General features: G+C 39.6%; 1 protein-coding gene across 1 annotated transcript in view; it reads left to right on the top strand.

The window, feature by feature from the left end:
* Myo3a (myosin IIIA) overlaps positions 1-16,129 on the top strand; it is a 165,401-nt gene that overhangs the window by 124,714 nt on the left and 24,558 nt on the right. The window contains exons 25-29 of the mRNA XM_057787845.1: positions 2,449-2,560; positions 4,983-5,145; positions 7,878-8,001; positions 12,185-13,079; positions 15,809-15,953. Coding sequence (XP_057643828.1) covers positions 2,449-2,560; positions 4,983-5,145; positions 7,878-8,001; positions 12,185-13,079; positions 15,809-15,953 — 1,439 coding nt within the window. The remainder of the gene's footprint in view (positions 1-2,448; positions 2,561-4,982; positions 5,146-7,877; positions 8,002-12,184; positions 13,080-15,808; positions 15,954-16,129) is intronic.

Below are 16,129 nucleotides of genomic sequence, written 5' to 3'. Positions count from 1 at the left end.
AAAGTAGCAACTGTTTTTGGTTCAGTTTTGGTTTTCAGCTATTTCTCCAGGTCATTCTGTTCCAGATAGCATGACTGGAGTCGTGTTTGACAATAAGCACTATAAGAAGGACTTTAGGTAAATCACTAAGTAAATCAATAAATCAGTATCTAATAATTAGTCTTTTCTATCTTATTCTACTGAGGTATTACTAATATTGAACATGTATGCTAAGCTAGTATGCTAAGAGCTGTGGAGACACAGTTTTAAAACTGGCTTATCTTCAGTAATTGAAACCCAGTTAGGATTATCAGAGGCAAAGACGTGGGAAGTTAACAGGCAATGCAAAGCAGTAAATAAGAAATTCAAAAGACTGGTGTTCATAGAGAGAAAGAGCATTAATTAAATGTCAGGATCACTACCCACAAACCAGGATCTAGCAGAGGATGCAGCTAGTAGGAAAGACAGGAAGTGGGATTTCATACAGAAAGTGAGCTATAATAGCTCGCCAAGTTTATGTACACTCAGGCAAAATAGCTTGCCTCATGAGACTAGGGAGTGAAAAAAAAAATGAAAAGGAAGATATTCAGATCCCAATAAGTTGATGTGACAAAAAGCCAAGAGGACTTGGATTAAGCTGGATTGGAAGAGTAGGCATTAGAGAAGCAAGAGGAAGGAAATGGGACAACCAGTGGCTTTAATATGAGCTTTATGCTTTCAAAGTAGCCGTGGCTTTGCAGTACAGACCACAAAGAAAACTAAATCCATTGTACTGATGATGGCTTGCTTGCAGATAAGTTGTTCATTTAGAAATTAAGACGTGAAAATTAATTCTCCCCCATGTTTCAAAGCCCATGATGCTATAGAATAGCAAATTACTACATGACAAATGAAAAAAGAAAGGGGTAAAAGCTATGGATATAGTGAAAAAAATTAAATTATTATTCTAAATAACAGGAAGTTCCAGAAAAAAAAGGGATAAACCTTTTCTGTGTCACTATTTTGAAAGCTGTCACCCAAATTGGCATAGACGTTCAGAAGGCAAAATGTTCTTAAAAGGTCTCCTGACGCTCTCCATGAGACATATATATAGCGCTCTGTGCCTTGGCACTGATTAAGCTCCTTGGTTGAAAACTTCTCCAGGCCTTTCCTGGTGATCACAAGCAAGTTTTTCTGCTTTGTGTCAAGATAACAGCCCTAGGGGAAGGTACTCAGAACTGAAGAAGACAGGTGTGGTAATCAACTCTGCCCATCTGGGTGAATAAGCTGAAAAAGCTAACTGATAAAGATAAAAGGTTGATCCAAGCTTCCAGGCCATTAGTTAACTCTATGACTTTGGGCCTATTGTGCTATATCACTCAGATGGAGTCCAATAACTTCTTCTAGGGTACATTCCTAGTAACCTGAAGACTGGGTGACACTTAGAATTCCCAGTCTTCCAAAAGTTATTCCACAGAATAAGTTAATTCTCTTTAACACAGAAAGTTAAATGGGACATTGGAGACATGCAAGCTCTGAACTATAGCACAGAGTTTTTACTGTTTGAGGGGGAGGGAGTTGTTGTTGTTGTTTTTAGAATGAACCCTACTCTAAAATTCAGAGAAATTAGCTCCATTTCATACTGACCCCTATACACAGTCATTTGACTTGCAATTCCCTAAGCAGAGGTCTTTGCTGACAAGATTGTACACAGTAGGTTCTGCTTTGCTTTCTGCTGATATGACAAAATCCAACATGGGGAGGAAAGGGTTTATTTTAGCCTACAGGTTATAGTCCTCCATTGAAAAAGGCCAAGACAGGAAGTTAAGGCAAGAGCTCAAAGGAGGAGCTAACTGAGGAGCACTGTTTAAGGGCTGTTCCCAGGGTCCTGTTCAACTAGCCTTCTTATACAGCCGAGGCTCACCTGCCTAGTGGTGACACCACTCATGGTGGGCTAGACCTTCTTATACTGGTTAGTAATCAAGAAAATGCCTCACAGACAGGCCTATAAACAAACCTGATGTAGGCAGTTCTTCAACTGAGGTTTTCTCTTCTAGAGAAAAATAAAATGACAAACAAGTTTAGCCATCACAATGAATACTCATGTTTTAAAGTCACACTCTGAACCCCAATTCCATCATTTATAAAATATTCAACCCCCAAATGATTTAAGTTCTACAGGCTTTCAACATGATTTTCCAGCAATCTGCACACACATACCATTCTATTTCCATGTGCCGTGAGTATTAAAAGATTTCCTGTACATGAAGTTTACGACTAGAACCAAATAGAAAGCAATCACAGGAGTGAAACTACACATTGCTCCAGGTTTCTGTCTGTCTGGGGTGGTTTCACTCTGCCATCATTTGGGGGCTGTCTGAGAGTCAAGCATTCAGTCTGGTAGCTGCATCTGTTAGCCGTGATAAAGTTGCCAGGTGGGTACTGCTGATGAGATGTTGGACCACTAACCAGTAATTTTTATCATTCCAGGTATTATGTTCTCTGCTACAAGTCTAGTGAAGAGCCCCCAGTGAGCCCAGATACCTGCGCTACCATTTTGGAAAAGGCTGGTCTTGATAACTGGGCTCTTGGAAAAACAAAAGTAATGTTTTCATATAATTTTTATGGATAATGATTAGTGGATTTGTAAGAGTTGTAACATTTTACTATTATTGAAACTATTACGATTCTTGTTAAATAATATATAAAATTTGGAGTGAAACTTATGCTACATAAAGCCTTCCTTCATGAACATAAAACATTTTTGATCTTTATAAAGCCCAGAACTACCTACTTAAGAATGACACTGCCCACAGTGGGCTATGACTTCTTATATCAGTTAGCAATCAAGAAAATGTTCCACAGACATGCTCATAGACAAACCTGACGCAAGCAGTATAAGAAAATTTCATTTCAAATACTTATCCAGAAGAAAATCCCCAATGACACTGGCAATAAATATTCTTAACTTCAAATGGTATTGGAAACAAACATATTTTTCTATGGGAGGGACGAGGGTCTCACTGTGAATCCCTGGCCTGGCACTCATTTTATAATCCAGGCTGGTTTTGAACTCACGGAGACATACCGCTTCTGCCTCCAGTGCTGAGATTAAAGGCATGTATTACCACCATCATTTTATCTACTTTATCAAACAGTCAGAGAGCTAGTCTAAGATCAGAATGAGATTCTTGCTTTCTCTGCTTTTTTTAAATTCTCACTTAGTTTCTATTTTAAACTTGAAATTTAGCTGAAGTATTTAGCTTTATTTATTTTAGTATTTATCTGAAATATTTAGCATCATCACGATGTTCGAGTACTGGCATATACTATTAACTTTGTGAGTCTTGGAAATCTTACTTAACTCCTTAGAGAACAAATTTTTTAAAAAAATAATCTTGACTGTAAAAACCAAACTTCTAGCTGTTTGGAGAAAGGATACACTGAACTGGCATGTGTCCTGAGAGCCTCTTAAAGTGGGTAAGTCCCAGTGCATTCTAAATGTGTCTTGGAGGTATACAAGATATACCCCAAAACAGGATGGAAAAAGAGCAAAGCTAAAGAAATCCTCATATATTGACCATTCAAGAATAACTACTGTCCACTACTACAAAGGGACCAGAACAAAATGCCCTCATTTGCGAGGAAATCTGAACAATGTGTCTTGGGCATAGGAGGAAGGGAGAGAATTTCATGATGTTCAGAGAATGTATTATCCAGGTAATAATTTGAGGGATTTTATTCTGATCACCTGTCGTACACTCAGTAACACTTTTCTTTTTATATTTGATAAGGGAGGATTTAAGGTGCACAGAGAATATGTATTTTATTCAGACTATTTTCTTTAAAATGCTCACAAAGATGAACTGTATCAGGTTAAAAGCTCATCATTTATGGTCAGAAATGCATGTGTGACTCAAATGGAGTTTTTACTTGTAAAAAGGCCTTGCCTGTCAGTTCTGTGTGATATTTAAGTAGCATTTTCACGCTATTCACATTTTTCCACTTCACCTTTCCAACTCATTAACATGGATAAAAGTGTTTAATATAAGAACATTTCTAACGCTATGCAAAAAATGATGACCTTTTTAAACACACTGAATTTTAAATGAATTGTCAACAACAGAATGGACTAAATAAATTAACATCTAGAATCCTGTATAAATTAAAATTGAATTCAATTAAAATCCATAGTAAACAGAACTGTTTACCTATGGTGCCAGGTTTCCAAGTTCAAAGACATGCTGAGAGAGTTCTACAGTCAAGGTTACCAGATCTTATGACTCAGCTACAACATTTGATTTTAACTAGTTTTCTTGATGGGCTCAATGAACTCTTTGAGGTGTTTGTGTTGAAGAAATTCCCTAAAGGGAAGGGGTAAAGGTAAAATCTTTAGATGTGAAAAAAAAAAATACCTTTAGTCTTGAGGCTCCTGCCTTGTAAAAGTTCATGTTAACTTTAGAATGATCTGAAGTCACCCTGTGGTTAGTCTATCAGGACAGTTGTTGGTTCTGCTGGGACCCTATCTGCCTCATTTTTCCCACTGGCAATGCTTTGACAATCACCTGCCATAGTTATCTTTATATCCCCAGCAGATAAAGAAACCAAAGGTTTCAAGAATCATTTGGTGAATGAGCATTTGATGAATACCTTTCCTTCTATTTAGATAGATTTGTATGATTTTTTTTAAATTTGGAAAATATCATTGTTTTAAAGATGCTTTAAGCATAAAATGACCTTAACCCAGAATATATGATGTAAAAATTTTGGAAAGAGCTCAGAACCCCCAATTCTGAATATCAGATACAAAGAACCCCAAGAGTTTCCAGGTCTTCCTTTTGCTTCCTTCTCAAAGACAAATTTTGTTTATGCATCAAAATCTGGGCAATAGTCACACCCAAGAAGTAAATATGTTTTCCAGACCGAATGGGGTTCAACATGCAGTCTTTTCTTCAAACATGACACACAGTCACTGTACAGCTGTGTGCCAAGATCTTACTGGACTTTATTTTAACTCTCTTAAGGTGTTCCTTAAATATTACCACGTGGAACAGTTGAATCTAATGCGAAAGGAAGCCATTGACAAGCTTGTTTTGATTCAAGCTGGTGTCAGAGCATTCTTGGGGTCAAGAAGATACCAAAAGCTACAGCAGAAGAGGAAAGACAGTGCTGTAATAATACAGTCAGGTAATCACCGAGGTCACCTTGTAGTGTAGAGAGCATAATGAGATATGTATATATGGTCATAAATTGAATTTTCTTATTCATAGACCTCTGCAATTTTCATGTGACTTTTGTGTTTATTGACATGCTACTATAAATTAGATTGTTGCAATGATTAACACTTTTAATATTGGAATAAATGTTTTGATTTAAATTAAATAATTGAAGGTTTTAAGTTTCCTGTCAAGGATTAATGAAACACAGTTGACCCATCCTGCTTGATGTGGCAAACAATTGTATTAATTATGAGTCACAAGAATCATATTACAATACCATAACTCATTAGGCAATAAGATTTTTTCCTATCATATTCCAAAGGTTACAATTGTCATAATTTTTGACAATTGTATTTGACAATTTAATTAAATTTTATTTTGTTAAAGGGCATCTATTCCTCTGAATTAACTCTAGGAAAGTGATATATAGGACCACACTTAACAAATTTTTATTAAAATGCATTAATAGACTTTGGATTTTGCTGTTTTTTTTTTTACTTTAAAGGCATTCATATAAATTTAAATCATGCCTAGGATGACTTGCAACTGTATTATTTTCTAAAAAATTGATCAAAGGGCTGGAGAGATGGCTCAGTGGTTTAAGAGCATTGCCTGCTCTTCCAAAGGTCCTGAGTTCAATTACCGGCAACCACATGGTCATTCACAACCATCTGTAATGAGGTCTGGTGCCCTCTTCTGGTCTGCAGACATACACACAGACAGAATATTGTATCCATAATAAATATTATTATCCATAATTATTATTATGGATACATATTTATTATGGTGATTAAATAAATATAAAAAATGATCAAATAGCCATAATGAAAAATATACTTGACTTTCACTCTGATATTTTACTCCTGATCTATTTTGTTTCATTTTAGGTGTTTATTTAGGCACATTAAACCAATTTTTAGCTCACTGACATACATAGCCACACTCTGAAGAAAATTCACATGGTGGATATCATAGGTAACTGTTAAAAGACCCATGTCCTGTTCTCAGTTCTGTCCTTCAGAATTTCCAACTGTTAACTTCCCCTCAAGACATGAAAGTACTTTGGGATCTCATCCTCTACCCTAAGAGCATAAAGCTCTGATTAAAAAGATTTTTATAACTTCTCCATCAGTTAAACATTACCTGTTTATAGTAAGAAGTGAGACTGTTTATATTCATTAGTTCATTCCAAGTTGTTGGAATAGTCTGCTGTTGTGAAAAAAAAAAATGGTCCTGAGTTTTGCTTTAAGAATCTATCTGGTCTGTAAAGCAAAGGACACAATCAACAAGACAAAACGGCAGCCTACAGAATGGGAAAAGATCTTCACCAACCTCACATCAGACAGAATTGATCTCCAAATTATACAAAGAACTCAAGAAATTGGCCATCAAAAGAACAAATAATCCAATAAAAAATGGGTTACAGACCTAAACAGAGAACTTTCAACAGAGAAATCTAAAATGGCTGAAAGACACTTAAGGAAATGCTCAATATCCTTAGCCATCAGAGAAATGCAAATCAAAACATCTCTGAGATTCCATCTTACACCTGTAAAAATGGCCAAGATCAAAAACACTGATGACAACTTATGCTGAAGATGTTGTGGGGTAAAGGGAACACTCTTCCGTTGCTGATGGGAGTACAAACTGGTATACCCCTTTGGATATCAGTATGGCAATTTCTCAGAAAATTAGGAAACAATCTACCTCAAGACCCAGCAATACCACTTTTGGGAATATACCCAAAAGACACTCAATCATACCACAAGGACGTGTGCTCAACTATGTTCACAGCAGCATTATTTTTCATAGCCCCCAGAACCTGGAAAGAACCGAAATGCCCCTCGATCAAAGACTGGATAAGGAAAATGTGATACATTTATACAATGGAGTACTACACAGCAGAAAAAATAATGGCAACTTGAAATTTACAGACAAATGGATGGATCTAGAAAACATATTGAGTGAGGTAACCCAGACCCAGAAAGACAAATACCATATGTACTCACTCATAAGTGGCTTTTAGACATAAAGCAAAGAAAAATCAGCCTACAAATCACAATCCCAGAGAACCTAGACAACAATGAGGGCCCTAAAAGAGACATACATAGATCTAATGTACATGGGAAGTAGAAAAAGACAAGATCTCCTGAGTAAATTGGGAGCATGGGGACCATGGGAGAGGGAAAAAGAGAAGGGGAGAGGAAGGAAGGAAAGCAGAGAAAAAAATATATATCAATAAAAACAATTTTATTAAAAGCTATGTAGACAAGGGAATGTTCCTGGATGTATAGTTACTCCATGTTACCTTACTAAAATAAAGCAAAACTTTGAAAACTGAATTCTAAAATATATATGACTCCCAGCATAATGGGTGAAAATACACAAACTATCCATGTAGATAATGAGGGCCTTCTCTGTGAAGAGCTGAACATAACAAGAAGGAGATGATTTCAAGCAAAGGAGGCGCTGCCATCCATACTCTCGGCACCTGCTGTTGTAGTCCAGTGGTGATTCCATTGCTGTAGTTTATACCTAAAATTGTCTTGTTAATGATAGCCATTTAAAAAAAATGGGTCTATTAGTCATCTTTACTTTCATTATTTTCTATGACAATGATAGTCAAAACCACTGGTCTGTATTCATTTAATGTTCTTTTATTTCTTTCCCAACTGCTTCTTTGTTCCTCATGTGCCTCAGCTGCAAGAAGACACCTCCTGAGGAAACAAGGAAGACGAACTGCTAATGTGAAAGAGGCTGCAGTAATAAACAATCGGGCTAATGAGCAGGAATTTGACTACAAGAAAAACTTTGAAATTAAAAGGTACAATGATGCTCTTTCTGATTTTGGCATTTTGGCATCAAGGTGTTACAAGGTCATAGAATAATGTCTCTAATCTATGTTGTTACTGTCTGATACTGGTATAGCGAATACCAGGGAAGCACACAACCACATAGGCATTCATGAGCATCTTATACTCATGGTCACACTTTGATTCCCCTATGGCTCCCCCACCTCTTGGTTTCTAAGGTGCAGCCCTCTGCAGTTCTACTCCAAGGACTGGGTAACATCTCCATCCCCATCTAAATGTCCCCAAACCTCCCATTTTTTCCTATGGCCATAGCAGTCAATATACCATCAGTTCTAATCGTAATCACTAGCTGCCTTTTTTTCCTCCCCTGTGTCTTTACATGCATATTTCAAACTACCCATTACCAGGTCCACATATTATTCACCAGACTTTATGTTACATGGTGGAATACAAAGATTAAAGAAACCAAGTCCTTATCCTCAAGTTACTCACAGCATCATGAAAAAGAATATGACCAATAAATTGCTAGTAAGGCTGGCTGGCTCTGCTATAAATATATACAAAGGGAAGGCTTTGGTGAAGTGCTTAACCTTGTGTAATCAAAGCCCGGAGTCCAATCCTCAGTATCACACAAAGAGGGAAAAGTCATTGAGCTATGCAAAGAGCACAGAGTGTATAAGAATAGAGATCTGTGTCTTGATTACTCCAGATTAACCGAGGTAAGGTAGTTTTAGTCCCAATGGTAAAGTGAATTGATGAAAATCTGAGTAAATAGTTCTCCAGAGAAGTGAAGGTCACTCCATACTCAGCCTAGAACCCTTCGCCTTCAACATCAGAATTAGCCATGGAAGGGATGAACAAATAAGACAGAAGAAGAGATGGCATCCTTTCCTCTCAGCCACGCGTGTTGTTCTCACACCCAACACTCATGCCAACAGTGAGCTTGGACCCTGTCACCTCCCCTTCCCTCCGCTCATGCACTCTCCCCATATCACACAGGTCAACCCCATTTCCTTATTTAACAAACATAGATGTCGGTTTGAAATTTAGTCATTTTATGTTTTCAGTTTTCTGTGTGCTCAAAGACCTATGTATGTGCCCTTTGATGAAAACACTGAATGATGTCTTTTTCCTTGTTACTGGTTGTAAAAGCTGTCCTGCAAACTCCAGGGAGACTCCATGTCTGCATCAGGGACAGGATCTACATGGTAGGAGTCAGAGAAGTATAAACAGATTACATATAAAAGAAAGATGGACTGATAATCTTCTAGAAATATTACTGCTTATAGATATTATATAGTGTATATAATATCTGTATATATAGTGTATCAAGGAAATCTACAGTTTAATTATGTACCAATTTGCTTCCACCTTTCTTCTGAAGACACCAGCATTCAGGTTCAGTTTACAGACACTGATTAATGCTCTACCCTCTACGAATTTCCCTTTAGAGTAGACAAGTTAATAAAAAACTGTACCAAATAATCTAGGATGAGATATTTTACATTGGAGAGATGGATCCCACAATCAGACATTAAAAGCATACAAGGATATTAAATATTTTCACTGTAAAAAAAAAAAAACCTGATACGTGTTTGAGGAGTTGGGTAGGATTTATCTGATTAGATGTTATGTAAATGTATATAACAGCACATAGTACCCCCATTAAGATATAGTTATGTATTTTGATAAATCATAAAAAGGATAGATAGATAGATAGATAGATAGATAGATAGATAGATCGATAGATAGAGATATACAGATATGTAGATAATGATAGATAATATGCAGAAGTAAAGTGCTTTGCAACAAGTATAAGAAACTGAGTTCAACTCTCCAGCACCCACATAAAAAGACAGATGTGGCAGCGTACATCTATAATCCCAGCGTTAAGAAATGGAGACAGGCAGATCCCTGGAGTCAACTAACCGACAGGTCAGCTTAGCAGAATCCATGACTCCAGCTTCAGTGTGTGGCCTTGCCTAAAAAATAAAATGGAGAGCAAATAAGGAAGACATGAATATGCCTTCATATGCATGTACACATGTACATGGACATATGCCACACACGCACACACGTACATGCCACACACACAAACATACACACAACACACACATGTACATACCACACACACACACACAAAAAAAAAAACCTTTTACTACTTCTAGAAATTGCTACTTGTAGACTGAAAGAGAGCCTAGACAGGGATGAGAGAAGATGGGGAAAGAGGTCTGGTGCACACCACTTCCCACAGTCTGCACTCTAGAGCGCTTGGCTCTCTACAACCCCTGCCTCTCCTTTGCACCCACACCCACCTCTCTGTCTGCACTCCTCACGTTGCCTCAGTCTCTCCTGAGCACTCCTGGCCTGTGATCTAGGAAAATCTCATTCATAGACAGGTAAAGACCTCTAAGCCTGTCCAGCAGGAATCAGACGAGGTCAGCTATTCTTCCCATGCTGGAGGTCTAGCTGTTCTCCTGGGAAGCATGTGGCTCTGAGGTCCTCCACAGCTGGACTAGCTCAGGAACAGAGTGAATTCATACATGTCCACCACAGTGAGGCAAACCTTGGCATCTTAGATATGAAAACAGCAGTGTCTTACCAGTAAGATAAAAAGTCTCAGGAACAATGTACAATGGATCTTGGCAGGTAGCCAATGCCGCGGTTATATTTTGATGAGATATAAGTATTCTCAGTAGGCAGTCTGAAAGTACTCAAAATACCCTGGAGCGACTCAGTGAAATAAGAGGGTGTGTGATCTCCACCGTGTTTTCTGACTGCTCCTCCAGTACTCTGCTATGCCCCAACACCAGCCTGAAGGTGCCACGGGGTGTCTAAGAAGTAGTCGGTGAAATGAGGAAAATGGGCAGGATGTGGCCTGTAATCCTCAGTTAGGAAACTGGGAAGACCCCGAGTTCAAGGCCAGCCTGAGCTCCACAGCAAGAGCCCGCCTCAAGCAGTGTAGGAGGAGAGTGCAGTCCCGGTGCATTTGTCTGATTCTTACTCAAATAAGAGTCTTTCCTCACAAACAGATTCTAAAAGACCAAAACTCTCACATAGGCTACAGGCCAAGCAGAAATTCTGAGCAACCATCCCCCAACCCATCACCAACCCAACTCTCAACCCACCCCACCCCAGCCCATCACCACCAATCACAGGAGGCAGCATTAGGGTGTCAGATATGAGTGTTTAACTCTATGGTGCAATGCCCTTTTTAATGACTGCAGTGTTCTTATGTGGGTTTCATACTGCGCGAAAGGGAAAGGAAAAACTGGCATACAGAAGACCTTACTACCTCCCTGTCCTCAGATGGAGGAGAATCGGAGAATCATTGTTGTCTTACACAATCTAGAATGGACCAAGGACACTGATTTAGCTTTTATTTTGCATGATATTTCCTGTGATCACTGAGTTCGGTGCATGTTAAAGACCAGTACGTGAGGCTGGTGAACACACTGACTTCTGGTTCTAAAGCAGGGTATAGTTTTCACAACTTATCATTATGTGCTCTCTGTTATTAAGTTTGTATTTTAGAGGATTAAACTCCTAGAATTCTTGGCAATTTTTTTCATTCTCTGAGAATTTCATAGATGTATACAATGCATTTTGAACATATCAACCATCTGTCTTCATCTGGTTCCTCCCAAACAACCTCGCCTCCGGCCACGTCCTCTTCCCAGCTCCATGTCCTCTTCCATAGCCCACTGACTCCAGTCAATGCTCTTTGTATGTGCACGGATGTGGGACAATCCACCAGGGGAGCGCTACCTAACGGGCCACTTCCCTGGAAAAAAAAACAAAACTGACTCTCTCCATCCGAGCAGCCTTCAACTGCCAAAGCTCCTCAGCTAGGGGTGGGGCTTCGTGAGCCTCTCCCCACCTAAGCTGAATTTTTGACTGCCTTGATCATGTGTAGAATTTTGGTACCTCATCAAATAGAAATACAGCATTTTACACATTAGCCTATTTCCCATTCCAAGTTGAAACTGGTTTTGTTATTTAAATATCCATCCTAGTTATCAATACAGAGGACATTTTGTAAAATCCATTATTAATGAGACTTGATCTGTTTTTATTTTGAGTTTTCTTTGTTTCTTTTGCCTGTCTTACCATACAAGGTTGCACATCACTTCTAACAAAAGTAATACGCTCTGGTTTAGCATTACCTTAAGTCCAGATTCATCTTTTGCACAGGGAATCTTTTGTGATGAAACAGACAGAAAATGCAGTGTCTATTAATGAATCCAACATTTCATCTCCAAACAACAAGGAGAGCCCATCTGCAGGAAGGACAGCTCCCTGCAGAACTGAGAAGAAAGCCACCAATGTCGTTGAGAGTAACAACAGAAGATATCAAACTCAGAAGAAAATAGGCAGTGTGTACGAGGGGCAGCAAAATCAAGAGCTGTGTGTTGTGGGGGACCCTTGGGCAGAAGAAAGCCCCAGGCAGAAGTATGTGCAAGACTCGGAGGGAAACAGGAAGACGCAGAATGGGGAGAAAGGGGACACCATGATCCAAACTTACTGTCAGTGGTACACAGAGGGGACCAACTTCGAAGAATCAAAAGCAACATTTCTGGAAGCGAGGGAGCCATGGGAAAAGCCAAACTGCCCAGGACTGTGGCTAACTGAGGAGATTTACCTGAGAAAAACTGTGGATCCTAGTCTTAGCCAAAGGTCAGTCTTTCAAAATGCAGACAGCAAAGGAAAAGAAAAGAAGCCAACTGTGGTTACTCAGAATGCACCACTGTGCAGCCTGCAGAGAGACTATCACCTGCATGGGTTCCTCAGAGAGAAAGACACCGGGCCAATGAAGCAAGCCCAGGAGGAAGACAAGGCTGCCCTGTTCATTCAGAGTAAATACCGGAGCTCCAAGCAAAGGCAACAGTTGGGGGAGGACAGGCTGTCACCTTCCCTTAAGAATCAAAAGATCATTTCATCAGCTACAGAAGTAGCAAGAAACATTCACAGTGTTTATTCCTGTCCTACAAAGCAGGAGGGGACGCATCCTATCAAGGTCACAAACAACAGAGACTCAAAGGTGGCTTCAGAAAAAGAAGCCTGTGATTTGGCAATGTTTTCAAGACAGGTAGGTAAATAAATTTATTTACTAGTAAAAGTCTCTAGGAACTACCCAATAACTAATTAAACAAATAGTAAATAACTGAGGATGTGTTTTATATGTGTTTATGAGACATTTTTAATAGTATATATTGATGACTGTGTTATTTACATAGCCATGGACTTTTATGTCCATAGATTGTCATAAGAAGAAAGAATAAAATTATGATAGCCATCACACATAGTAACATACCAGATGTTGGTTTACATCACTTACTCACATGTTGCTGCTGGATACTAGAAAATTTCGTGTATCTGTGAGATCTTTTATCACTAAAAATGTGTGGGGTTTTATAAGATTTTTAAAAACTGAGAGTATAGGCTTTCTCCGTTCCCCAGATTTTAGCTTATTTTGGTGTTGTTAGCTGATAGCAAGCTTGGGGCCTCTGTTTGATGGACATGAAGGTCTCATGACAATAAGTAATTCTGACAAAGAGTGAACCAAGGAGAGATGGCAGGAGCAGCAACTGCCTATGCCTGTTCTTTCCAGGTACCTTGCCTTAGGAAGATGTCTGTCTTTGTCAGCACCTTTACTTCGTCCTGTGCAGAGTGACAGATGCTAACTAGATGGCCTCTGAACTGCAGAAGTTACATGAGTAGTTAGTAGCCTGTGAAATAGCAGAAGAAACTCAGGAGGAGGATGCTCAAAGGAGAACACAGAGCATCTCTGGTCCCTAAACTAAGCGTTGTTCCCTGTGGGAGCTGCACCCTAAAAGAGCATAATGCCTGCCCTGGGTCTCAGCCTTGAGATTGGGCCCAACTACCCCTGTCCTTTACCTATCAGTGGAGATCTGCTGCTGAGTAATTTCCCTAGTCCTTACTCTTCTGTTTTCTTTTTTTTTTTTCTTTTCTTTTTTTTTTTTTTTTTTAGTTTTTCGAGACAGGGTTTCTCTGTAGCTTTGGAGCCTGTCCTGGCACTAGCTCTTGTAGACCAGGCTGGCCTCGAACTCACAGAGATCTGCCTGCTTCTGCCTCCCAAGTGCTGGGATTAAAGGCGTGCGCCACCACCGCCTGGCCTCTTCTCTTTTCTTAAACTATTATATAAAACCACTACTTGTTTCTGGTTTGAGAATATTTTTATTTTATATTTTATTTATTTATTTTACTTCGCAACTGAAGTTTTCCTTCCCTCTCCTTCCATTCCCTCCCTCTACCTCCACTCTGCTACCCACCATCTCAATCCACTCCTCCTCTGTTTCTGTTCAGAAAAGGGACAGGCCTCTCTTGGGTATCAACAAAGCATGATACATCAAGTTGCAGTAAGACTAAGCACCACCTCCCCTTGTATTAAGGCTAGACAAGGCAATCCAGTATGAGGAATAGGTTCCCATGTGCCAGCCAAAGCATCGGGTGCAGCCCCTGCTCCCACTGTTAGGAGTCCCGCCAGTAGACCAAGCTACACAACCGTCACATATATGTAGATGGTCTAGGTTGGCCCCATGCAGGCTCCCTGGTTGTTGACTCAGACTCTGTGACTTCCTATAAACCAGGTCAGTTGTTTCTGTGTGTTTTCTTGTGATATTCTTGACTCCTCTGTTTTCTACATTCCTTTCTTCCTCTCTTCAGCAGGATTCCCTGAGCTTGGTCATATATTTAACTATGGCTCTCTGCATCTGTTCCCATCAGTCACTGGTGAAAGCTCACTGATGACAATTGGGGTAGTCACCAGTCTGATCACAGGAGAAGGGAAGTTCAGGCTACTTATCACTAATTTTAAGAGTCTTAGCTGGGATCATCTTTGTAAATTAGTGGGAGTTTACTTTTATCAGGTTTTTACCTGATACAGAATGCCCCAAATGCCCCTCTCCCTTTCCAGTCATGTCTTCCCACACTCTTCCCCTCCATTCACGCCCTAACCCGATCCCTGGTGTTCTCATCCCCACCTGCCTGGAGTCTATCCTGTAGATCTCCTCTGTTTCCCCTTCCCACGAAAATCCATGCACCCCCGCGTTGGGCCCTCCTTGTCACCTAGCCTCTCTGGGTCTGTGGATTGTGACATGACTTTTATTTTTAAGCACCTGGAAAAGTGAGTTTTACATGTGTGCAATCTTTACTTTCTTTGTTGCATAAATTTTCTCACCAGAGATCAAATCAGGTATTTGAAACCCAGGATTGATGTGTACCAGGAACAGATGAAGAAAGGTAGAAATACTGACTTGTGCAACCCTAGAGACAGAAAATCATGAACCCTACACTCACCTTAGCAAGAGATCCAGGTCATAGGGTTTGGAATGCAGAGTATCTGAGAGGTAGAGCATAGAAATGAGGGGATGAATCAAGGAGAAGAGTTCTAAGCCTTGAGTCAGCTAATAAGACTGAAAGAAGTGGGGAGCCTTAACACAGCCAAAGGCCAGTGGGGTCCTCAGAAGTAGACTACCAGAGCAAGAAGGTAAGCTCAGAAGCCAGTTCTGAAGAGCCCCAAAGACAGATGGACAGATATTGAATGTAGCATTGCAGGTTTGCAACTTTTGATGAAAACAAAACAAAAACAAAAACAAACAAAAAAAAAACATGACAAAGAGAAGAAGCACAGGTAAAGTGAGGACTTTATTGGGCATGGGTACACAAGTCCAGGTAGCTGTGGGAGAAGAGCTTTAGAGTCCCATGGGGTCTGGTAAGGAACTATGTACTTCATGGGCATGTGGAGCCCTGGCATTCCTATCTTTGATTTAATCCGATATATGGTCTTCTTTTTAGATATCCAAGTTATCTGAAGACTATTTCATTCTGCAGAAAAACTTGAATGAAATGATTTTGTCACAGCAACTGAAGCCACTTTATCTGGGTATCTATCACCATAAGCCAATTAATAGATGTGTTTCTACTCATCGGTACCTCTCAGGTAAATATCAGTAATGGTCGAGCCACTGAAACAGAAGGACATTCCAGACTCTTAGTCTCTCCTGTGTTCTGTGGCAGACCTGAGGCAATGTTCCGCATCATGGAAGATGAAACCTTTGTTTCATTCTACTTCGTATAAACAGACAACATTCTTCCAGAATGTTCTACCCATCTCCT

This window comes from Chionomys nivalis, chromosome 13 (genome assembly GCF_950005125.1).
Source record: "Chionomys nivalis chromosome 13, mChiNiv1.1, whole genome shotgun sequence".
NCBI classification, from domain to species: Eukaryota; Metazoa; Chordata; class Mammalia; order Rodentia; family Cricetidae; genus Chionomys; species Chionomys nivalis.
Note: the sequence above shows the minus strand (reverse complement) of the source record. Positions and strands in the feature narration are given on the sequence as shown.